Source organism: Athene noctua, chromosome 14, assembly GCF_965140245.1.
Source record: "Athene noctua chromosome 14, bAthNoc1.hap1.1, whole genome shotgun sequence".
NCBI classification, from domain to species: Eukaryota; Metazoa; Chordata; class Aves; order Strigiformes; family Strigidae; genus Athene; species Athene noctua.
In genome coordinates, this window is record NC_134050.1 from 20214835 (window position 1) to 20239578 (window position 24744).

Genomic DNA, 24744 nt, shown 5'->3' on the forward strand with positions numbered 1-24744 from the left:
GGAGTGGCTGGTGAGCAGCCCTGCAGAGGAGGAGTTGGGAGTGTTAGTGGATGAAGAACTGAGCCAGTAATGTGCACTCACAGCCCATGACCGTGTCCTGGGCCGCGTCAAGAGGAGTGTGGCCAGCAGATTGAGGGAGGGGATTCTTCCCCTCTACTCCGCTCTCATGAGACCCCCCCTGCAGTGCTGGGTCCAGCTCTGGGGGTAACATCAGAAGGACACGGAACTGCTTGAGTGGGGCCAGAGGAGGCCACAAAGATAATTAGCGGGATGGAGCACACCCCTGTGAGAACAGGCTGAGAGAGTTGGAAGGGTTCAGCCTGGAGAAGGCTCTGACAAGACCTTATAGTGGGCCTATGGGCAATATAGGGAGGGATTCTTTATCAGGGAGTGTTATGAGGGGAAACAGTTTTAAACTTGAAAGAGGGCAGATTTAGATTAGATATAAGGAAGACATTCTTCCCTGTGAGGGGGTGAGGCCCTGGCACAGGCTGCCCAGAGAAGCTGTGGCTGCCCCCTCCCTGGAAGGGTTCCAGGTGGGATGGGGCTTTGGGCAACCTGGGCTAGTGGAAGGTGTCCCTGCCCATGGCAGGGGCGTTGGAATTGGGTGATCTTTAAGGTCCCTGCCAACCCAAACCATTCTATGATTCTATGACTTACTGCAGGAATCCAAACCGATCTGTAACTTTATACAGCGTGAAATCAGCATCTTCCCACGGGTCAATCTGAGCTCCTTCCTGCCTGCCCTGAAAGCAGAAAGGACACCTGTGAGCCAGCCCCAGCATCAGGAGTGCCCCAGTGCCCACACCCCACCCCCAGTGCCCAAATCCCTCATTCCCTCCCCACACACTAGAAGGCGTAGAGCCAGGAGACCAGAATCTGCTCTAAAGGGACAAATATAATGCAGGCAAGAGAAAAATGCACAAGTTCAGCCTATCCAGCGTCCCTGGTATACATCTGCTATGAGCTGGGAAGGGCTGGCTGTACATTAGAGAAACCAGTGCTATCTGGTGTAAGACATGCTGGTATTGAGAGAGCACTTAGAAGCCCAGAACCTTTTGGTATCTGTGCTGAGCATACACGGGATCCACAAGAAATTCTGGGGATGTGGTGAGAGAGGATGTGCAGGTAGAAGCAGGTAGGGAGAGCTGGCACAAAGCCTGATGGCATGAGGGTTACTGGGGAGATGCCTGCAGTGAGGCAAAAACTTCTTATGTGAAGCATTCCTAATCTATTAAATAGCTTCAGCCTTAGCTGGCATGTCAGGGAGAAACACAAGGTTGGTACCTTCTCATACTTGGCAATGATCTCCTCTTTTTCCTGGGCTATTAAAGTATCTATATCTTTCTTCATGTCAGAAGCTGTAAGGCAGAAAAAAAAAAGGGGGGGGGGAAACGAGATAAGTAAATGTATAGACAGCACGGGAAATATTTTAGGAAAGTGCTAATAGAAAAAACCTTGGCTGACAACTTTAGCTTCCAGCTGTACCCCATAGCTAAAATCAAGCTGAGGTTGAAAAGCCCCTGTACAAAGCGTGTATGGAGCTTGCCTGCATGCAGCAGGACTGCCCGCTCCTCGCTCTCTGCACGGGGACACGACTGAATTTGAGCAAGAGGAAGTCTTGTCTGCTGGAAGCCAAGACACCGTGCTTTTGCTGTTAAGCCCACGCAGACCTGTACGAAAGACATGGTGCTTTTAAACCGAGACACGCAAACCAGACGCAGAGCCCTCGCAGTGCACAGGTCATGCGCCAGCTGGGCACTGCACAGCACAGCACAACGGTCGTGGGGATGACAGCAAACTACCGTGCTCCTGCCCTCAGCCGTGGAGGTGAAGCTGTAAAATGATCAAAAGCAGATTGGACGTCAAAGGAGAAACTGAAAGGAGGTATTTTTGTCTAGTGAAGCGTGCACACAAGAAGTGGCGTCTGTATTATTATCTTCTATACATACCCCCTGAAAGAAAAACAGCACAGCAGCAAGATGATCACAGAGTCTCCATCTACTCTGAGATGGTCCAGTCTTGGTCTAAACAAGACCCAGTATAGCTCCCTAATGTCTGCCCACGGCTCTGATCCATCCCACACACATACGTGCGAGCAGGGTAACTTTCCATGTCAAACGTGACTTGAGTGTTGTGTTGTATGAGCTCAAGGGAGCACCCTTCCTGTCGAGCCACAGCTAGTTTCTGACTGTTCACCTAAGAAAAAGGTTGATCTAACACACCGAGGAGTAAACACAGGCAGACAAAATCCCCAGGGAACCACAGTCCCCAGGCAGAGGGAAGATCTACCAAGTCCTCCCCCCCTGAAACTCTACGGAGCCACAACCAGCCTAGCTCAGGCCGCACATCAGCTACGGCACCACCTAAAGCCAGGCTGCCACAAACCACGTCACCCGAATCCTCAGGCCACGGGAGCGATGCTGCTGTAGCGCAGTGCCAGCCGTGGCAGTCCTTGGGCACCAAGGACTGCAGTGGGGACAGGCAGCCAAGGGGAACGGCCTCATCTCCAGCCCACCGACCACATCCCCGAGTGCTCTGTACAATCTCCAGCCAGACCCAGAGCTATACATCCTCCCAATATCTTTCCCTTGCTCCTCTTCCCCAGTGCTTTTCTCTTGAAATTTTTTTGAAAGCTTTTTAAAGTAGTGTTAAGTTTTTCCCCATGCTTCTGCTATGAATTATAAACCCTACTCAGTGCAGACAGGACAAGCACGGGGAAGTCATGATGTGTTATCACCTATGTGGCTCTGTCTTTCAGAGTCCTGCTGACTTGCCACAGGTCCCAGATACATGCTTCGCATTTCAAGAACAGCAAGGTAAAATAGTTTTAGTCCACAGTTGCTCAGCATTTTGAAAAGTTTTTGAACAGTTAAGAGTATAAAGTCTCTTAGAATAGCTTGTTATAGAGGAAGATTGCATTTTGCCTGCTCTAAGGAGGTTTTGCCTGCTATAAAAAGATTCAGCAGCACTGGGAAAAAACTGTTAAGAGACACCACAGCCTTAAAATATATTCCCTACTGCCACATTACAAATGATCCAGAGATTTACCCAGAACCTGAAAGCTAAACAGCTTCAATAATACAGTCCAGAGGTTTCGTGTAGGGCTTCAAAGGAGCTCCCTGGAGCATCTGGGATCTAGCAGAACACACTTGAAAGCCTCCCACAAGAAAATACAAAATTTTGAAAAACGTTTTGAAAATAAACAAGAGCAGGTTGACTCCTGTGTTGGGTCTAAAGCTGGAAAGTAAATCCTGCATTGCTGTGCTCTGGTCCTTTCCCAAAGTGCTGGTGACCACCTACTTGCAGAGAAGAGCTGCATTGCAACCCACAGATACAATACTGTGCAATAGCAGCTCAAAACAAGTTTCCTCCAAGTTGCCATTGCAGCTCTGCAATGGGCACCAGGAGCCATCCTGGCCTCCCTTCAGGAGGCACCTGAAGGGTTCATGTTGTAGGACATGCTGCCCCAGGTTCTGAGCGAAGCAGCAGTGAAGCAGCAGTGCTTGACACTGGACAAGCCTGGGCAGCCAAAGGCGTTACACTTGGGATGATCTGAAGAATGTGTTTTTTCACTGAGGGGAAAAAAAAAAAGAACAATAAAAAGAAAAACAACCGGAGGAGATATGATGGGCAAAAGCAACAACGCACTGCAAGGCTCAGTCCATTTCTCTGCACCTTCAGACATCCATAAGCTGTTATGTGTCTCATCCTACCAACTGCAACCCGCTCACTGCCACCATGTCTTTCAGGCACGGCTGGAGACAGCCAGGAGATCCATCTTTCCCTAACTCTTCATTTCAAAACCAGCCATCGCTCCCAGTTGCCAGAGGTGTGATAGAACTATTAACCCGCATGCAATAATCAGGCCTACCAGGGCAGCTCTTCTGTGACACCAGCGAAAGGCACAGGAATTTCACTGCTTTACACTCCTCTATACAGACACTGGAAAACAGCAAACTCCAAATTCATGGCAGGAATGGGTATATCTTTCCCCCTTATTGACTCCACAATCAAAACAGAGCAAGAATACAAGTATTACAGTGTATTTTGTTCTTTTATTTTTCCAAGCTGCAGCTCGTACTTCAAATGTTCCCATGAATTTTGCTCAATACATGTTAATTGTAGTTTCATTCTTCAAAGTAGCAAGGTCTGAGTATCTGTCTCATGGAGTCATCTAACATATTTGCATCTTCTCCTTCTCACATCTTTCTTCTGCAAAGTTTAACTCAAAGACAAATTCACTCCCCTACTTCTGACATTGGTTTTTGGTTGTTATGGGGCTAAAGAAATCAAATGAGGTCCTTTACATGCTGCTAAAAATACAAATATTCTACAGGCTGGAGGGAAAAAATAAACTGTATGTCAAATTAAATAAGAAAATTTTCAAGAAATTTACAAAGTGGAAGTTATTCTGAATGTTTCTGACCACACTCTGTAATAGAATAACCAAAGGAAGAGTGATTTGGTACATGTGAGGGTTTGCACAGCAGAAGACAGCAGCTAGACCACATGTATTTTGGCACCTGCCTCTGCGAAAGCCTCTCTGCAGCCGCAAAGGCCAGGCTGGTGCAAAGGAGCCAGCGTTGCATCTCATACCTGGAATGTGCACAGTTGTTTCCTCTTTCTACGGTAACAGTGCAAAAGTCCAAATTTAGGAAAAAACTTGAAAGCAGAGAAAATGGTTAATGGCAGTGGGAGGGATGGAGATGGCAAGTGGCTGTGCTGGCCTCAGCGTCTGACCACAATATTGCTGCTTTTTGGAGTACAAAGGCAATGCTGCGCTCCACTACCTGATATTCAAAGTACTCTGGGGAGGGAACAGTATAGCTTAGCTCTGCAACAGCCCCTGTTGACTACAGATATCCAATATGGATATTTTTATTATTTAATTCTGTGCATACTCAGACTCCAGAGTAGTTTGACACCATGAAGTTATGCTTGAGGGAAATGACACCTTGTGTATATGAAAATTTCTGAGATATTTATTTTCTGGAGAGTTTGATGAAACACATAATTCTGCCCTGATACAAATAAGCCACCTATAAATAGGTACAGCCCGTACCTGCCGCACTTCTCCATATACCTATATAAGACTGAAGACTTCCTTTTTCTTTTAATACACCACTTAAATACTTTCTCAAGCCTGTCGCACAATTTTCTCCTATGAGTACTGTATTTTCCCAGCAAACAGGGGTTTTCTTCCATGACAAACACACAAGCTGAAGCAGCCATGAACAGGAATGGTAAGAGATGTGAACAATGCAAGAATGGTATGAGATAAATTTACTAGGACACAAGCAATAGAAAGCCCCAAGCCATGTACACTTAAATTCAACTGGGAAACAAGGTTACCAAATAGTTCCTTTTAAAAAGAATGAGTTGAAAATGTCACAATCTGTCATCTCACACTAAAACTTGCAGTCCACAATTTAAGGAAGTAAAAATCAATCCCAGCAACAGTAAGCCTAAAGATGCTTAATGAAAATGCATGTTACTGCCTACCTGCACTGAACACTATCTAGCCATCAGCAAACCTGAAATAAAATATCCAAATTTTGGATGAGGACAACTTTCCTGAAATTAATTCACCAGCTGGGATCTCAAGTATTGGCAGCAGAAAGAAGGTGTCTGCATCACAAATCCAAGACTTGATGCAAGAATTGTTATCCATAAATCAGATTTACAGTTAGAGCCCTCCCTCAGAAGCCCTGTACCTTTCCAGTACGATCTGCCGAGCTCCTGCTGCCTGGCACGGGGTGGTACCAGGCACCCATCCTGCGTGTTGCAACCCTGCTCGCTGCCCAGAAGAGGAACTGAGCGTTTCCCACGGCTCAGCGGCAGTGCTGCTCATGCCATGGCCTGGGGACACACACACGCATCCCCTGTCACCCCCAACCATGATGTGACATCTCCCACTTGCTCCCTCAGAAGAAGGCAGAGGCACTGACACCTCTCTCCACAGAGGGCACTTGCCAATGCCACAGCTACAGCCCTCGGCTCACCACCAGGTCCTCCTCTCCCCACTGCTCAATCTATACGAAACGAGGACAAACCTTCATTAAACTCCACCAGGACACGAGACCTCCATGCAGAATTTAATCCATCAAAAATGCAAATGGATGTGGTCTAAGAACTGGAGCCGAGACATCAAAGGCTTAGCTGATGGGTCCTGCAGTGGGTTGCAGGTGGTTGCACATCAGCATGTCTTGAGATGCCCTCCTAGAAATTCACTACAACTGGGATTCCAGATCTGACTCCTCCAAGCCCTCCTTGCAAAGTGGTTTTGCTGCTGGGACCTTGGCCAGAAAGTGGTTTCCCAGCCTTTGAATGGAGCAGCTGTGGTGATACTACCAAGCAACCCATATAAGCCGAAGTGGCTAAATTTTCAGTCTCTTCAAGTCCTTTCTGCCTCCTTACAAGGAAAATAGCAAAGTTTTACATGATTCTATACTGGTTTTACAAAGGTTTTATACTGTCAGGTGCACTAGCATCAGATTGTATTGCTCAGATTCACCATTTTGCTTCAAGGTGAACTGTAGATCCAGTGTCACTTGGCAGAAGGGCTTCTGAAAAATAAATATATCAGTAAAATCTACTCTTTTTAGAAAGCACAGCACAGCATCATGTTCTCAGACTTGGGGATACTCTGGAACCCAATTTTAAAATATTTTATGCTGTCAAAAAGTATCTACTCAAGCCACTTGAGATTATAGGCTCTACATTTTGGATGTTTCTCTGTTCCTGCTGCTTCCACCAGTTAGAACAAATTAAAGGCAAGCATGATGCAGGTGTACAATCAAATATAGTTGAGTTACAGAATCTTAAGTTACTTCCCCGAAGCAGTCATCTCAGCCACCTGCTCCCCTCCTCAGCATGCTCCATCTCCAGGGCAAAAGTTGTAAAATTTGCATTTTTGCTTCAGCAACATCTCACAGCACTATACATTTCTTACATCCAGCTGCACCCAAGCCCATGGAAATGTGTATGATTTTTTTTCTGCATGCTACTGCAAGCAGAAGGTCACTGACAAAGGAGGAATGAGTTTAGGTGAAGGTGTGTTGGAGTCCTGAATGTGCCCAATTAACTACTAATAGAGACTGCTGTTCAGAGAAAAAAAAAAAAAAAAAAAGGAAGGCAAATTCTGACACACCATACTTAAACACTACGCTGGCCTCTGTCAGACTGAAACTACTGCTGTGGAATAAAGCAAAAAAGGTACGTACTTACTACAACCACATCTACCACTGCTGAAACTCCACAAGTCGCTGTTCCTGTTTCACATTCTATTTTAAAAGCACATCTTAACACAGTGTTTTATACCTTTAGCTGTCTAAGGCATAAACCTGCGATTTTTCCTTTAGGATACAGGCTTAAAGGAAATGCTTATGCATCTATGCAAGTGGAAATGCTTATACAACATCTGCTAAGAGGTGAGACCCTTGCACGAGGCACACCTGCAGTCCTCACCCTTCCCAGCAAAGCACTGCTCTCGCTTGTAAAGCTACCACTGGTTGTAACAGTGACTTGTGCGCTTGCACGCCCTGGAATAAAGCTGGCCACGCAAAGCTGTGCAACAGTCTGCTTACAAAGCAGCTAAAGCAAGCTGCAAAAAGTTGAATAAATCCTATCAGGGATATTTTAAGTGCATGAAACAGGTACCTTGACATGCTTCAAACCATGCAGGCTATTGGCTCGCAGCAAACTCCCCATCCTGGTTCCCTGGTATAATCTGGGGGGCCAAGCTGACATCAGAGGCTCTTCTCCCCTGTGTTTAAAGCCTTTCAAAAGCAAAGCTGCAGGGTTACACCACATACCTACCCAGCACAGGCAAAACAAGCGTGGCTTTGCATCTGCTTCGATGGCATCGCTGCGGCCCGAGGAAACCTGCAAGCCTCCACAACACGCAGAAGGAGCTGCAGGCTGCGGCAGGCGGGTGCCGGCACGCAGGGCTGCGCGGCCGGGAGGGGACAACCCGCTGGAGGAAGTGATGGCCACGTGCCGGGGCTTCTGCTGCGCCAGACCTGGCTCTCCACGCGGAAGTCAAGCTGCTCCCGAGGTCTGGGTACAAGACCGGCCAGCGTCCCCACCTCCAGCAGCACAGCTGCACAAGGATTTTTCACTAGAAACCCAAATTTCAATCCCCACATGGACAACACGCCCAATGCACTTGCATTGAGGACTTCTGCTGATCCCCATCCACAGCTCCTCATTAACAAACCCGGACTGCAAACACCCTGGTCAGGCACCAGCTTCAAAACAACACGTCACCGGACAGCACATCACCAATCTTAGCCCAAATCCGGCACTCACAACCCTGCTACCACAAAGGAAACCAGGCTTGCACTCGCAAAGTGAATTATGACTTCAGGAATGAAATTACTATCAAGCAGGATGAACCCAGATACAGGAGATCCTGTTTGCATGTTTATTTCCTTGACTACAACAAAAACTCAAGAGCACATGAGCAAGCTTATCTTTTTTTTTTTTTTAAGGAGCACTAAGCCAGCTGAATTGCAAGATTTGTGTTTTAACTATCTTAGGTTCCTTGAAAATGACTGCCCATAGATCATTCATACAATCACAGATGTGTTACAGAAAATTCAAACAAGCTCCTGTCCCAGTAAATGCGTATTACAACTGAAACTGTGCTGGATAAAAACACGCTCACCTCCCTTAGCAGAGGTGCTGGGAACACCCAAGTGAGAACCTCCACTGCAATTCACTTTGATGCCAACAGCAACGTCCCAACAAGCCAGAGCATCCAGCAGTATCACAGATGATATCCTGTCGATTTATTAGCATGTGTACCCACAGAACATGACAGCTCTCAGAGCGATTCTCACCTGCTCTGGAGCCAGTTTATGAGTTCAGAGAAGGGAGCGTGGAAATGCAACGCGGCTCCAAGCAACATGCCCTTACCTGAGCCTGGTACCAGGTGCCGAGATGCATCAGTTCAGCTGGAGTTGTCCTCTCCCCTGTGGGCATCTACCCAACAGGGGCTGGTTGTCTCCGCCGCGGGGTGACGAGGACTCTGGCCACCGCAGCCCACTGGCCAAATGCCCTCAGTGTGGCGGCTCTCCCCTCCGCTCCGCTGGCCCGTGAGAGCTCTCCGGGAGCAGCTGGGAGAAAAGGCGAGGCAGGAGGCAATCAGCACGCAGGCTCTCTCTTCCCTCAGGCTCGCTGCAAAGGAAGGAAGAAGTTGGTAAGTTTTCCAGTTCTGGCACAGCAGAAGCACGGTCCGTTCCTGGCACAGGGGGTCTCTGCACACAGAGGAAAGGCAGGTCCCACAGGAGCAAGCAGCAGGGCAGTGTCTCAGCCTGGTGGGGAAGGAACAGGCTGTAACAGGAGGGCACCCAGTGAGAAAAGTAAACTACACTCGCCTGCACTGCAAGAAAACCCTTGGCGTGGGTTATGCTCAGATTTTGTTGCTTTGGTGGCTTTTTCAGGATGAGTTTCCTCCCCACCCAGATCACAGCATCAGCCCGGCCCAGCAAGGACTTGCACTAACACAGAGGACTCGTTATAGGGATTTTGTTTGGGGCTGGGCAGGAATTTTACAACTATCTGACCATACATGCCAGGTACTGGAAAACCAGCCCGCATGCCTGCAGCTGCACAACATCATCTTGTCCAGCATGTTTCTCCAGGAATGCTCAGCTTAGACACAATCCAGCACCTAGTTTGTACCAGGGGACTGTGTTTTAGCCCATTTTCTGGCCCTGTTGTGGGCTTCCACACAGATCTCTGAATCCACCCCACCTTTGTATCAGCAGACACATGCTACCAGCAACTCAGCTTCCCCCTGCCCAAGCCAAGGGCACAGTATTTCAGCCACCTAAAAGCATGTTGCCACCAAGAAGGGATGCAATGGGAAACCAGGCCATTCCTCCAGGAACAAGCTGGTGGGAAAGGGAGAAGCAGCATATGGGACTTTGATCAGATTAAGACCAATAACACAGTATCACTGACTCACACGGCAGAAGAGCTGGCACTGGCAGCACCGCCAGAGCCACCTTCCAGCACTTGCAGTTCCTACCCGACACATCCAAACAGCTAACACAGTTCAAGGGACACCAAAGCTCAACAAATAGCTATCACATTTTTTAAACAAGTTTTTAATTCCCACCTTAAGCAACCCAGAGAAGCAACTCACTGGTTTCACAAGTGTGAAATCAAGTCATCAACCCGAAGTGCAATGCTTCTGTTTGACGCCAGTAGGCACTGGGAGGGGTAAGTGTGCACTGATGCCTGGGAGAGAAAGCTCAGCTCACCCTCATGATGAGCAGCCACTTTAAATAACACCACCTCTCCTCCGATCCCCCTCACAAGCACTAGTGAATAGACTTTTGCCCATGTTCCTGGGCTGTCCTGTGCTGAACTTCCCCGCTGTCAGCCCTCCAGCACCTAGACACAACAACATGGAGACCCCAAAGCACAGAAGGCTTCACACCCTTTCAGAGGCGGCCACCTTTGCTATCAAGTAACCTATAACACAGATTACATTATATCTACATTATCAATGAGTGGTTTATAATGTGGCTTACATACATTATAATGCATATTACACACATTTCCCTCTGTTCTCACAATTTGCACCAAGCTTTTAAAGTATGATGGAAAACTGTGGTCATAACAATGATAATACTTTGCCAACAGACTATGGCAATACCATGAAACCCAGATACATTCACCAAGCCTTTTAGTAACAGAAAGAAGTAAAAAACATGTAAGGCTACATTTACATACTATCCACCTGCCTCAACACTACCAGAGTGCACGGCAGTGCTGTCAGTAAATAAAACCTCAACCTTCTCCCCACCACCCTTCCTGTGCTCCCAGCACTTATGTCTCACTCTCATTCTCACACGCATTTTTTCTGTGCTGTGTCTGGGTGCTCAGGTTAAGGTCTTCTGCCCAAGGATGGAGACAAGAGAAGCAAGAGGGCTGACAAAGAGATTTGCTCTCCTCCCTGCTTACACCCAGTAAGCCTAGCCTTGGTGATTCTGCAAAGTTCAGCTGTTGCAACGTCAGAAGACGTGGCTTTAGACATAAGCTAAACCCTCCGATCAGAACAGAGAGTCTACAAGCAATTCTTCATCAGCTTCTATTTTTAGACCTCATGGGGAATAAAAGAGCATCCAAACACTTTTTTTAAGCTCTTTTTGACAGGAATTCATCCTTTCCAAACAACAATAGCAAAAACCCAACCAAACAAAAAAATAACAGCACAGAACCCCAAGAAGAATGATTTTAAAATTTCTTTTTAAAGCATCGTTATTTAAATGATTTCTCATTACACAAAGAGAAGTAAACTGAAGAATGCAAAAATCCATGTGCTGCTTTGGGAATTGAAGACTAATTTTCTCTTTGCATTCCCTTCTTCCTCCATTCCAGTGTCTATAAAAAGGCCAGAAAAATCAAGGGGGAAAAAAATCCCACCTCCCCTTCTTTCGGGTGATGCACTGACCTGGAAAGGAACTATATAAACACGGACCATAGGAACCAGCTGTTTCTGTTTGCTTAAGACTGGAAGAGCAGTTTACATTTCTTTAACCATAAACTAAAGGAACCTACAACGACAGTCATTCTCCACTTGGACATGCATTCCTCACAAAATACTGTATTTTATTCTTTTTGATCCATGTAGCAACATCATGGGACACGCTACTATTCCCTTTTACCATCCCCATGGTCATTCTTGTCTCCAGCAACACATGGCAATTGTGGGTAAGCTAAAAGCTCTTACTGCATTTCCTTTTGCAGTTTTAAACTTTTCTTCGTTTTCAGCTCGGCAGCCATGGCCAGCTAGAGGACACCCACACCTAACGCGTGCCCGAAGCAGCGGGGTGAGGACATGCATCCTGGCTGATACCTAGGATGTCACCCTGGACACTGTGGAGCTAGCAATGGTCAAGAGCCAAAACCAAAGGAACAAAGATGCAAAAATAAGCTATTGTGCTGCCAGCAGCCTGTGCTCTCCTTGGCACAGAGGGGCAGCATCTTTTTTAAAACACAAATAAGGAAATAACAAATGCACCGTTACATAAAGTCACTGGGACAGCTGATGAAAATGTGTAGGAAGCTAAAAATCCACTAATAACCAGATGCAGCTTGCCTGTGGAAAACTTGCCCAAAATAATTGAGGTGAATGATTTCTAAGTTGTGTATCTATAAGTTGAGTTAAAGTAAGACCTATGCTGACCGTGTGGGTCTCGCACCACTTGCCAGAACCCCATTTTTAGGAGCGGAGGCAGCTTGAGCCATTAGCCTGACCCAGACTAATGCCCATCCCTTAGTAAAACATGTACTTTAAATGAGGTTCTTCAAGTACCACCCTTATTGTTTCAACCGCTTTAATGAGTTTAATCAGCTCACACTGCCTCCAAATACAGAACCCCATGCAGTAAATCACTTGTATTTGGCAGCCTCTGCAAAGGACACTCCCTGACCATTTTGCTGGCAGTACCTTGGACTTGCATTATTTTCAAACAGCATCTCTGAACGCTAACGGGAGAGCTGTTGTTAACTTCTTTTCATCTACCAAAGCCCCCCACAAGCACGTCCAGCAAGAGAAAACTTCAGGGAAATAAGAAGTATGTGATCTGACACTGGAAAGCACGGGGAAAATGTTTCCCAAAGCTCTGTTACAGCCTTGAACCATATGCAGGACAGCATTAGGATACACAAAATTTTGAAGGAGTATGAAAGCAATCCTTTTTTAATTACAACATGACCTTTCCCTTCCTTTTTTCATGTTGATAGCTCCTAAAATTACCCCAACTGAATAGCCACAGGAATTTTTGCTATTTTTTTTGTGCAAAAGCAACATTTCATATAAACAAGAAAATTTAATGGTTGCTTTCCCTTTGAGGAGATTGTTCACACGAGAAGGCCTCCCCTATTCCCTTTGTGGAAAACACGTTTATAAAATCCAACTGGAGGCAAAGACTTAAGGCAGACGTAACACTTCAGCTTATGAAACAGCAATGGTTGTGTAGAACACCCTGTTAAAAGCAGCTCGCCAGCTTAGGAGTCAATATAAAAATAACTCAAGGGCTGTTGTTTTTTTGTTGGGTTTTTTTGATAGTGTTGAAATCAACATCTGTGTCATATGGTCAGGGCTCTGAAATACATCTTACAATTCACAATGTATTTGGCTGTTACTCTACCGTGGTCGATGTAAAATTAAACCTGATACTAAAAATGGATCCATTGAGACTGCTGGGGTTGAAAGACAGACACACTACTTTCCAGCCAGGGAAAATGAAATGGTACTGAAGCCATATTATTGCAATAACAGTTTCTGTACTTTAGATATTGCAATAAAATGATGCTCAGGGGAGCGGTGGAAATGCAGACGGGTGTGTTGGTGCTTGACGCTGGTAAGAGCGAAGTGTGGAAGAGGACACAAACCTGCTGGTCACCAGCAAAGCCCCAGCACTGGCAGCGAGCAGCTGGGGAGGGAGGTGCCATGCTGGGGAAGTGCCACGCTGGGCAGTGACCAGCGGCAAGTGGCATCAACAGCAGCTGAACCAGTGCTCCTGACACGGCGGTTCGAGCCCATGCTGCCAACCACAACCCCTGACATGCGTGGAAAGTATCTCCCCGTCACTGAAGCAGGGAGTCCCCAGTCCCCGAGCGAAGCTACAGTCACTGGTGCAGTGGGTGTAAACAGCTGGTGCCTCTGCATGCTTGGGGGATGAAACGAGCCCTCCCACTCCTCCACCAGCCCCATGCTTACCCCAAAGCCCCCAACAACACTTTTTTTCCTTGCAAGTACACCCTCAACACTTGGGCTCTTTCCTAATTAACTAAACACCAGCCTTGGGAGGGCTCGGCAAGGATTGCTCATGCCACTGCTCTGCCATCTCACGGGCTTTACCACACCGGCAGTGCTTTCCCCCGCCCTGGGGCAGCAAGGCCGAGCCCCCAGCACACAGCCCTCTGTCCAGGAGAAGCACTGCCACACTTTGTGGCATGTACCACTGTGTGTGAACCAGAAATTCAGGTTTGCCAAGTCAGTGTCTTCCCCACCTGCAGTTTGGAAACCTCCTGTAATGATCACAACATCGGGAGGAGGCACAAATTTGGCTTGGCTTCTGCGGGGAGAACATGATGCCTGAGCATGTTACCTGGCTCATCCCTCATTTTACCCCATGAGGGACTCGGAGGTGGAAGGGTGGCCCAGTGAACAGCCTGAGCCAGCCCCATGGTTGGAGTCCAGCTCCATGTGGTGCATGGAGAGCCCCAAGAAGGTCTGATACAGACCCAGACCCGCAGGTGCCACCATGGAGCCCAGTGCTCATGGGGACACACAACCAAGGGAGCCAGATGACACGGGCAGACATCAAACCAGACATCATCTTTCAATTTCTAGTTTTTCAGGCAGCACATTCGATCAAATATGCTTCAGAAAAAAACAGTGCTCAAAACTGCAATGGACCTACTACCTACAATTACTGTTTTCCATGTCCTCAGCATTTCTGATGTGCATAAAGGCCAGCAACGGAAGTGGGATAAAAGCAAGCCAAAGGGGACCACAGCAGACTCAAGTCTGTTCGTGAAAATGTTTGAGAAGGGTTTTTCCAGTGAAAGTTGGAGCTTGCATGGGGAAGGTGACAGTATGCTTGGAAGAACTAAAAAAAATTACAAACCCCCTTCTTGGACGAGATAAAAAGCAGAGGAAGAAGTTGAGTAGATGAGAGCTTGTGGCAGTGATAAAAAGACAAGCATTTGGTACAATGGAGACCCTTGCAAGGCTGCTCATAAAAGCAGCAGCAGATGCTGTTCTCCCCAGGAAACAAACACACACAACTGTTTCAAATGCAGTCTTACTTAACTGAAGACATGCTCAGCTAAAGAAAACAGAACAAAAGATAACCTGAAAGACGCATTTATCTTAAAAATGCTTGAATATCCACCCAACAAAGCAACAACTAGACAGTTCACTTAAAACATGTTCATTTAGAACATGTTCACTTATAAACACAAAATTTCAGTTAATTGCTACAAAAGACATTTGCAAGCAGGATGATGATTTCCTTGGCAGCTTGGGAAATGGGAATCTTTCTGTTCTAAGAGCAAAACCTCCTCTCTTCAGGGAGAGCTGAATGCATCCTACTGAAGTGCAGCTGGACTCAGCACCATGCAAGAAGGCTTGGAAAAGGGAAGTTGTCAATAAATAAGCATCTGAGCGCAGTGGAGGGTGTTTTGATAGGAAAGGCACAAAGAAATATCTTTTTTTTCCCCTAAAGCAGAGTGGGGCCAACACAAAGAATATCATCCATACTCAAATTAGAACATGCCTGCAGGCCTTCAGCTAACACTTCAAAATACAACAGCAATTGCACAGGAGATTTTTGCATTTTATTTTTTATAAAACATCAAGTCTTTCAGCAAAAAGGATTTTTCCAGAGAGCAGAGATCAGAGCTGGTTTACTCTTTATCATCACCGTTAGTTGAGTAGAGATGAGTCTTTGTAAGCCCACCCTTTAACTTAAAGCACAGTTACTTCAGTCTTCTCCTGGCTGAGTACAAACAAAAGCGTTCATCTCCCCAGTTCCCATTTCCCATACAAGCCTGGACCTGGATTCCCATTCGGGCTCGCTGGTCACAGACCTCCCTTTGGCACCTGCTTCAGACAGCTATTTGGCTGCAGCAAAACAAAAGCAGTGCCTTTCCCACCGGCACCAAACAGCCTATCCTCTCCTTATGGATATCTCCCCACCGCATCCTCTCCTGGGATGCACTCCAGGAGGGTGAGCACTGCATCTCTTTTGCAGCAGTAAAGCCTGTGCTGTGCTAAAGCTACTACGTGTTTCTCCCATTTCCTTCCATTGACAGAAAACAAAAGCTTGTATTGTTGCTCACTCTTATCAGAAAATATTTGCTTTCCCAGACTGTTTCTCCCCTCGTTGTTTCGTAAGGGTTTTCAATAGAACAGGCTGGCCCCCAACGAAAAGCAGCAGGGGATGGTTTGGGACAGAGGCCCTTCAGGGCCTGCCCAGCAAACCCAGCGCAGACCCGGGCACAGCCCAGTCTCTTCCCGCCCGCACCAGGGACTGCACACTCCAGCACCTCCGCCAGCACCTTACAGGTCCTGCAGAGGAGACAGCGCTCCAGCTGCGTGTCCTGAAGAGACGGGGCCAACTCTGCACCACTGACCTGGCTGTGAGTGGCTGCCCTTGTTTTGCATCTGCAGGCTGTCTCCAGAAGATACTCTGCCCACTCTGACTATCTGCTGTATCATACTCCGAGTATCGTACCTTGAATAGCTGCTGATTCTCTCCTCTCACCATGCACTGCGCTTCCTTCCTGCCAGATCTCTTATCACCACATTTCACCCCAAAACCACCCGGATGAAACTTCCATTCTTGCTGATGCTGTTCTTTTATTCAGCGACCAAACGAAACTCTCTGATACCAGGCACTAAGCCCGTGGCACTCCTGACAGTGAGCAATACAGAATTAAACACAGGTGTCACATGGAAATATGGTGCAAGCTTGCAGTTCCCAAAAAAGCACTGAATGCATGCACACACTCAGTCACTTTTTATTTTTATTTTTTTTAAGCAACCAGAGTATCAACTGTCAGGTCCTAAAACCAAGAAGGGCACCAGAAGTCCAAGTATTATTCAAGATATGAAATATTCAGCTACCACAACTCAAGGTGACACCTTGGAAATTCCTAACTGAAATCTGCCCACGATGGCTGTTGCCAAGCCCAGAGAGTCTTCATACATACACAGTGGTTCCATACAACGAAAGCATTACCCAGACAGCCACTTTATACACCAAAACTGATGCAAGGGAAAATGTGGAGTCACAGACAACACACTCCTGCAGAAGCTCAGCACCAGCCCTCTACTATCTGCTGGTGGAAGCTCCCAGGAGGTTTCATGCAGAAGCAGAAATGTCAGGTCTTAACTCTGGCAACTACTTTGGCATGAGGCTCTTCCAAAGACTGAACAGATTTTGAAAGTATGAGCTTCAAACTAAATCAGTCAAAGAACACTGGGAAAAAAAGAGACCATTCTGGCAAGTTTCTGGTGTTACATGATCCATAACCTCTTTCAAGTAAGATCTTCTATACTGTGGCAAGTCCTGCCCAGCCCCAGAGCAGCGCAGGGCTCACAAGCATCCCCGTACCCCCACAGTCCCACTCTCCCCTGCCAGCAGCTGCAGGATGTGGGCTTGGTGTTTTGGAGAGAAGCAATCCTGGGTTTTTTGTCTAACTCAAGGCTGGACCAGTGACTGCGTGCAGTGTCGACACTTTCAGTAGGTCGGGCTGTTGTTTCTGACTGGGCTTGTGGTTGTTAAAAAGCCACCACAGCATAAAAGGACTTGTTGGCAAGCAGAACAGTCTCATTTCACTTACTGCCAATTAGCAGAAGCTTCTCATCGCTGATTTGGGTGTTGAGGAAAAAAAATTATATATATAAGCAAGTAAACAACGACTTAAATACCTTCTTTGTCCCTCTCCCAGGCTCAGACTAAGCCAGACACCTCTCCAGCCCCATTGCCAGGTTCAACTCCCCTGATGCCCACCACGATGCAGCAGCACACTGTGGAAGCATGGACACCTCTTGCCTGTCCTTCCTCCTGCCCGTGGCCACATGGCATGTGCTTATTATTTACACTCAGTTTAATTGCTTTCCTCACCCAATGTCATCAGAGGCAAGCACAGAGAAACACTTAACGGTGCAGTTCACTTTGGAAAGCCCAACCATCTCTGCTGCTAAGTACCAAGAGACAGAGCATCAGCAACCCAACCTGAAAATGCTTCTGCTCTCCTGCTTTTTATACCACTGCTCTTTGAGAAGCTTTTTCATGGCCACTTTGATGTTTGTAAAGGCCCAGGACCAACTCACATGAACCCCAGGATCTGTGCGGGCTTTTTAGTCCATAGACATCAGGCAAGGAGAAGCTCAGCAGCCTACGGACTGATGAAGATGACCTTTAGGTTTTACACAGGACTTTGTTGTTTCTCTTATCTCAGAGACAACAACATTTGCAGGTAAATCCCAGGTGTCTCCAGTTAGCCACAGCCCAAACCACTACACAAAGACCTGAAATTTAAGCTGCCATTCCTTATGCCTGGCCTCCCATGGGACTCCTGCACTACAGCATCTCCATCAGAACAACACTCCTTTGTTGATGCTTTCCTCTTCCAACCTTTTAAACTTGTCCAAATTCAGGTTTTTGATCCTGTTCTCAACTGCTTTTAAGAAGCAGGTAGTGGCAGTCTTACAGTTGTTGCAGCTGGGGGAAAAGCTGAAGCATAAGCCACCCCTCTGACCTGGGAAAGGTCCCTCGGGGGCTGCACCCAGCTCTAACATTGTGCCCTACTAGACACCACAATCCACCGGAAAACAGATTTCAATACTTCTGCCTGTGGGCTGCTCCTCCCTCTTCACCTCCCCCCAGCAACACGCTTCGGCTGAAAAAGCTTCTGAAACTACAAAAACTGTTAAGAAAGTGTTAGAGAAATGCATTATTAAGAGAAGGTCATAAAAGAACAACTTGAGAATAGCTGCAGCTAAAAATATCCAATCCCCACACCCCTTCTTTAGGCAAAACATTATCAGATGTCACTTCCCAATGGTAAAAACATGTTTGCTTGTTTTTTAATTAAGGTGGTAGTTTGAACACTGGATTTTCTTGCCAGGGAACACAAGAGATATTGGGAAAAGACTTTGCTTCCTCAAAGATCCCACTTTTCTGTGCCATCTGATGGTAAGATACAGTCTGAAACTGGCACCTGCAAATCTTTTAATTTCTTCTAGCACCACCTAACTTTGCAAAATAACCTTCTGAAGAGAACAAAGTATTTCAGCCACCCATACTGAGTTACAGAGTGTTTGTGCAATATGGATTTATTTTTATTTTTTAATACTTCAGAGTATTGAGGTGGAGAACGTGCAGAGGAGGTAACGTCAACAAGCAGAGCAGCAGTGCAGAACAAATGTTGATGCAGAGCTGGAAACCACCCTTTGTCTGACACAAATTCTAGGTAGGATTGAAAACGTTTGCATTATGGACAAACTGAATTGGTTAGTCCATCTGCTCCCCCAAATCCTCCCAGTTCTGAAGGGTGTAAACGATGTTTAGCGGGCAGCAAAACAGCCATGATGTACAGCAACCTGATGGCTTCCTTCAACAGTAGGGTGAGCAGAAGGGAGTCAACTAAATGCTCCCCAGCAGAGAGTTTTGTACTATTCCATTGCTTAAATAAGCTCTGGTTTCTTGATCATATAGAAAAATACCCAGGAATTACCGCAGGCAGCTAAAGGAACACCTGTGCTAACATTTTAACAAACTGAGCATGTACAAGGGGAAGGTTAGTGCACCATAGCATGCTTTTTCCTCCAAAGATGTAAATGAAATCCAGGAATACCTTCTCCAGAAGGCCCAGAAACCTTGTCCAGATCACAAGTCCAGATTTACTTTCTAACCCATAAAAAATATACATCTCTCCCCCATTCAGAAACGCTCAAAGCAGTATTAAAAAAAACTAAAACAAACCACACAAAGTATTTTTTTCAGTCCATTACTTCAGTGGCCAATTCTTGCCCTGCTGACCTCCCCAGCTGTCCCCTTCCCTCCACCATAAAACAGGCAGCACATCTCATCTGTGCCCATTCCCCCTGCTCTCTGCCTCTCCACGCAGTACCTTTAGTCCACCAGCTCCTCTGTCAAAGTTATTTGAAACTGGCCCAATGCAAAATTTAGTAGCATCGAAGATACTGAGTGTGGAAGCCTCCTGCTTCCCTGAGAAGTCGGGGTGAATACCCACCGAAAAGCACTTCAAAGGACTAACCTGAAAGCGATGAGCAGGAAAACAACCACAGCTATGTTATACTGTTTCAAATTTTGCTAAAGGAGATGCACGGGTCTGCTGGGGGACCTCCCTGCGCTCCTCCCAGAGGAGGAGGACTGGGGTTATTTTGAAGGACAGCCAGCAAGCAGGACCACGGAGGTGCACTGGAAAAGAGGCAGGGCTCAGCTCCACGGCCACCACCTCTCTCCATCCGCTCAGCCCGGAGGAACTTGAAAGACATGCCCACATGATGTCATTACTGGGTTGGCGTCTAAATAAAGGAAGCTTTTTATAGAATTTCCCACTGACAAACTTAAGCCAGTAAACCCCAATAGCCAAGACTTCATCAAGCAGAAGGGAAGGAAAAGGGAAAACAATAACCATACCATCACCGGGGCCAGGGCAGGTGGGCGGTATCTCAGGAAAGAAACCAAAACAAATCCAAATTTACTCCCCAATCCCTTCATGTTGGATAAAAAGCAGGGGTAAGAGCAGTGCATAACATAAGCTGTGTTTTTACACCATCTGTCACAAGGAAGTGCAGCCTCTTTCTGCACCAGAGTAGGGGAGAGAAGGATGAAGACAAGGAGGGAGGAGAAAAACTTTGCTCAAAGAGAGTAAATAAAACATACTTCCATGTCAGAGGGGTTTTCCAGCTTCATATTATTTATGTGGCAATTATTGTGCTTCCTAAGAGCAAACCGGGTGTTTCTGCATATTCAGAAGATTCTTGCCTGCAAACACCTTAAGCTCAAATCATCAGCAAGCAGCATTTGCTGGAAGTTCTCAAAAAAAAAAAAAACAACAACAAAACAAACCCCAAAAAAACTAATGAAAGCAAAACCATCCGGCAGTTCAGTCAGGTTCATGTGTGTCTGCATGTCATCCTCTTCTTCGTAACTCTTCCATCACTTCCACAGTGCTACGGAGCAGTTGCCCTTCCTCCCCCTGCTCCTCACTGCATCCTCAGCCGGGACATCCACATGGAGAGCAGTTGCAACAGCCTAGTGACTCATGCTGCAGTAATGTGGGTGGGAACTGCTCCCATGCCCAGCTTCTAAGGACACAGCCTTTTATGGTGTTTTTAGAGTGGAAGCTGTTGTGGTTTGTAGCACTTTGCCTTTTGGCTTGCAGGAGCCTCCAAGAAAAGCGCTCATGCTCCTGCAGGGCTTCAGGGATGCAACAGTGAGGAGCCCAGGCAGGTGAGGAGCAACCCAGTGCCAGGCTGTGTGGCCGTCCTCACCCAGCCACGCCAGCGATGCTCAGGGCTGTCACCAGCTCTGCACAGCGGGTCCACAGCTCTGCCGCGGGCTCTGCTGCCGCCTCACCACCGCCAAACCAGGCAGAAGAAGAGCAGGTGTGAGCGATTCTGTGGACACCTTAACTACCGCAGCCCAACCTTCTGAGGAGTCATTCCCTGCATCCCCATGGTCTCACCACCCTGTGGCAATGCACTAACCACCACCATCTCCAGTGAGGAGCCACCAGACATACTGTTTCTACCCTTGATGGGCTGCGGGCATAGGAGAAGCTGGCAGGGCTGTCAGAGTCCCATCTGTCTTCTCTCAGGGTGAGCAGTTAATTTAGGATTGCATCTCTCCAGCAAGCAGAACATTAACTCTGTAGGGTTTCTACTCCATAAAAATTTAGCTGAAACAGGGCAAGAGGTTATTAGGGAAAAGCAGGCAGGAGTGTTGCACTGAAACCAGGTTAAAAGCAGCACGGAGAAGTGCAGTGGCAGAAAAGCAACTCTCCAGGCTTCTGGACCAGAGCACATGTGTCCCAAACTTGGCAAGGTAATGAAGCAGACTCAGCTGTGCTCTTCAGGATCTGAGGGTCACAGGTGAGATGAAAAGAGTATCTCTAAACATTACCCATAGGGCTTGAGATATGACTGTTTGCAAATGTTCTCTCTGCTCTCCTTTGTACCTGAGGCATTATCTGCTCTAGAAGAGAAGGGCATGAAAGTTTCTGCATCCTCAATCACAACTCCAACCAGTTGCTGATCTGATTTCAGTCCATTTAAAAGCTGTTAAATTCAAAAGGAAATTAAATTATAATCCACACACGCCTAAAAAGGTCTTGGAGAAAAGCTGTCAGGATGAGGGAGAAAGTAGTAATCAAACCTGCTGAAGCAAAGCCACTGACTTAAAGATATTTTTTATTCATTCTGAAATCCCAGTGAGGTCTGGAAGGAGTCAGCTTACCAGTCAGGACAGAGGAATGACAGACTGCCCCTATAGACAGATTTTACTGGGTGGGAAGATGCAGTGGAAAGCTGCTCTGGAGCAACTTCTCAGGTAGAAAACACAGCAGAGGCGAAGTCTGGGGGAGATCCGTGTCAGCAAGCACTCCGCAGGCCACAACATACCTTGGAGGTGAGCCAACAGCAGCAGACTGCTGCAACAAAAACTCCTCCAGCCCTAATGGAAGTTAAAAGGTGATTCAATGCATTTCCGTCAGCACAGCAATCCACAGCATCTGCTAAACAAGATGCCCCACACTGGGGGACAGCCAGAGCTCCCCAGGCAGACCAACACGGAGTCTTTTGCTCCCCAAGCAGATTAAATACATTTCCAAGTTTAGGGAATCTTCCTGCTATTAGATAACAGATCAAGATTACAGAATTAAAGTTTAAAAAAAAAAATAATCACGTGAAAAGCTCCATCCTGTTCAAAGGAATACAATGAATTTCCTGTAGTCTTGCCCTAAAGACAATGTCACACTCAATTACTATTCCATCTTACTCCTAAGTCCTGCAGAGCCAGCTTGGTCACAGGAAAGCAAAATGCCTTGCCTCATTTCTCATTAAACTACTAACCACACACAGCACTGGCTGTGTAAGAGGTCCGGCAAGTTACTTAATTTTAATTATCCTTTACTTGGACCAGCATTATCAAATTTGATTAAAAAAAAACAATCAGAAAGAAAACTGAAATGAACACAATAACCAGCCTAAAGCTCCTACGGACAGAAAAGGGACACATCCAGCCTGCACTTGGGTTCACATCTCCCACGCCAGAGAGAGTCTCTGTATGAAGCCTTAAATTATCAAAACCTGCCATTTGTACCCCGGGAAAAGCCAGTGAAAGGAGGAAATACCAGTTTGCCCCGACACACTCAACTCAGCAGTTGTTGCAGGGGATCTGGTACCTCTCTGACCTTGGTGGGCAGGCAGACCCCAGGGACCCTGCCCCACGAGCCCATCCACCCTGGCCTCCAGCTGTGCAGTACACCAGCATTTAACATCAGTTTGATACTTGCACCCACAAACAAGAAAACTTTCCAGCCAGCACACCTAAAAGCATCGGGTGCTGATTCCTACAGAGCCCCCTTAACACAGAGGTCAGCTGGTGCCAGTGCAGCCTGGGCTTGATCTGTGCATCTGTGCTTGGACACGTACAGGCTTTGCAGCTGATGGGGTCTCAACAGGAACAAATCCACACAGTCCCTCCAAGCACTTGCAGCCCTCTCCTCCTCTGGCAAGTGCTCTGGTGACCACCCTGCCGAACAACACCAGAGCTGGGGTGCAGCTCTTCCAGAGCAGACCAGCCTATGGCTTGCTGGGACGGCTGCAGGAAGGGATGGGATGTCACCTTCTCCCTCTTCATGGGAAGATGGCTCCCTTTAAAAGCAGGCTCCAAAGGAAGAGGCATGGGCTTACAGCATTACTTTGCTGGAGGACACAACCCTGGCTCCACTGAAGAGAATGGGGATGCTGCGAATGAATTTACAGCGAAACTCAGATTTCCACTAGTCTTCACATAAGGCCCATCTGAACAAGAAAGGAGTGTTTGCTGGAAAGGCTTCTCCAAGCTCCAGTTCCTCATGAGTTTTCCCTGCTTATCTTCTTCCTTCCCTCTCCCAAATTTGCAGATTTGCTTCTGCTCTGAACACTTCTCAAAGCAGTTTTCATCATCAGAGCTAGGCCTGTTGTAATGACTACAGACATCCTTGCAAGGAAAGAAAAAAAAAAAAAGAAAAAGATAGTCCAGAAAATTACGTCCTTAATTACGTCCTTCACGGGATCTGCAGATGGTGTGTTTCTTCCAGCAGGACCAAAATTGTTTAAAAGACGGGTAAGAACCTTCCAGAGGAGATGCAGACAGCAGCAGCAGACAAAACACACAATTTTCAAATCCCTTTAGGATGAAAAGGAAGTTCTTCACTGCCATCCCAGACAGGAGAAAAGAAGGGGATGGCAGATGGTGGCACAGGTGGCACTTAAACCAGACTGCTCATTTTGCAGGAAGGGGGAAAAAAAAAAAGAGGCAAAAAGCAAGGCATCCCACTGCGTACAGACTTAATGACCTATTACCTTCACCACTCCTTTGCAGGGTCACAGCCTTCAACTAAGGCTCTGCTTGGCTAGAACCAGTCTGCAAATTATATAGTAACTGGAGGCTTTAAAAGCCTTTCAAGAAAATGCAGTGAAATAAATAAAAATCAGCTGGGCAGGTTCTGACAACTCATTTTTTCCCCAACCAATACAACACCACGCAGAGATGTGGCATGAATCAACCCATTTTGGCAGCATACATCCAGCCAGGAAGGGCAGGACACGTCACAACGCCAGGACATGGGGAACACCCTGCAAAGGGCTGTGTTTACTCAGCAGGAGCCAATGCAACCCCCACACAAAGCCTGTAAGTACATTTAAGGCTCAGAAGTCATCTGAAATAGGTCCATTCTCCCCTCCCACTCCATAGATACAATCCAAATTGGGTCATCTCCTAACAATAAATGAATGACACTCATTTAAGCCTCTGCTGCAGTGCTGACACAATCTAGGTCCTTTCATTCTCCTTGTACTGCAAGTGCTAAAGATGCTTTTGTACATCCTCTGAAGTACTCCATTTAAAAAACCATGGTAACTAGGGCATTGCGTTCAGCTGCTCTTGAAAAAAAGCCATCCCCCTTCCT

General features: G+C 46.8%; 1 protein-coding gene across 2 annotated transcripts in view; it reads right to left on the bottom strand.

Annotated features, from left to right (window-relative positions):
- Positions 1 to 24744, bottom strand: part of LOC141965983 (uncharacterized) — an 80966-nt gene that overhangs the window by 24427 nt on the left and 31795 nt on the right. For both annotated transcript variants that reach the window (XM_074918230.1, XM_074918229.1), the window contains 3 exons: positions 8923 to 9183; positions 1288 to 1361; positions 661 to 746 (listed from right to left, as the gene is read on the bottom strand). In XM_074918230.1, the coding sequence (XP_074774331.1) occupies positions 661 to 746; positions 1288 to 1353 (152 nt within the window). In that variant the 5' untranslated portion in view covers positions 1354 to 1361; positions 8923 to 9183. The remainder of the gene's footprint in view (positions 1 to 660; positions 747 to 1287; positions 1362 to 8922; positions 9184 to 24744) is intronic.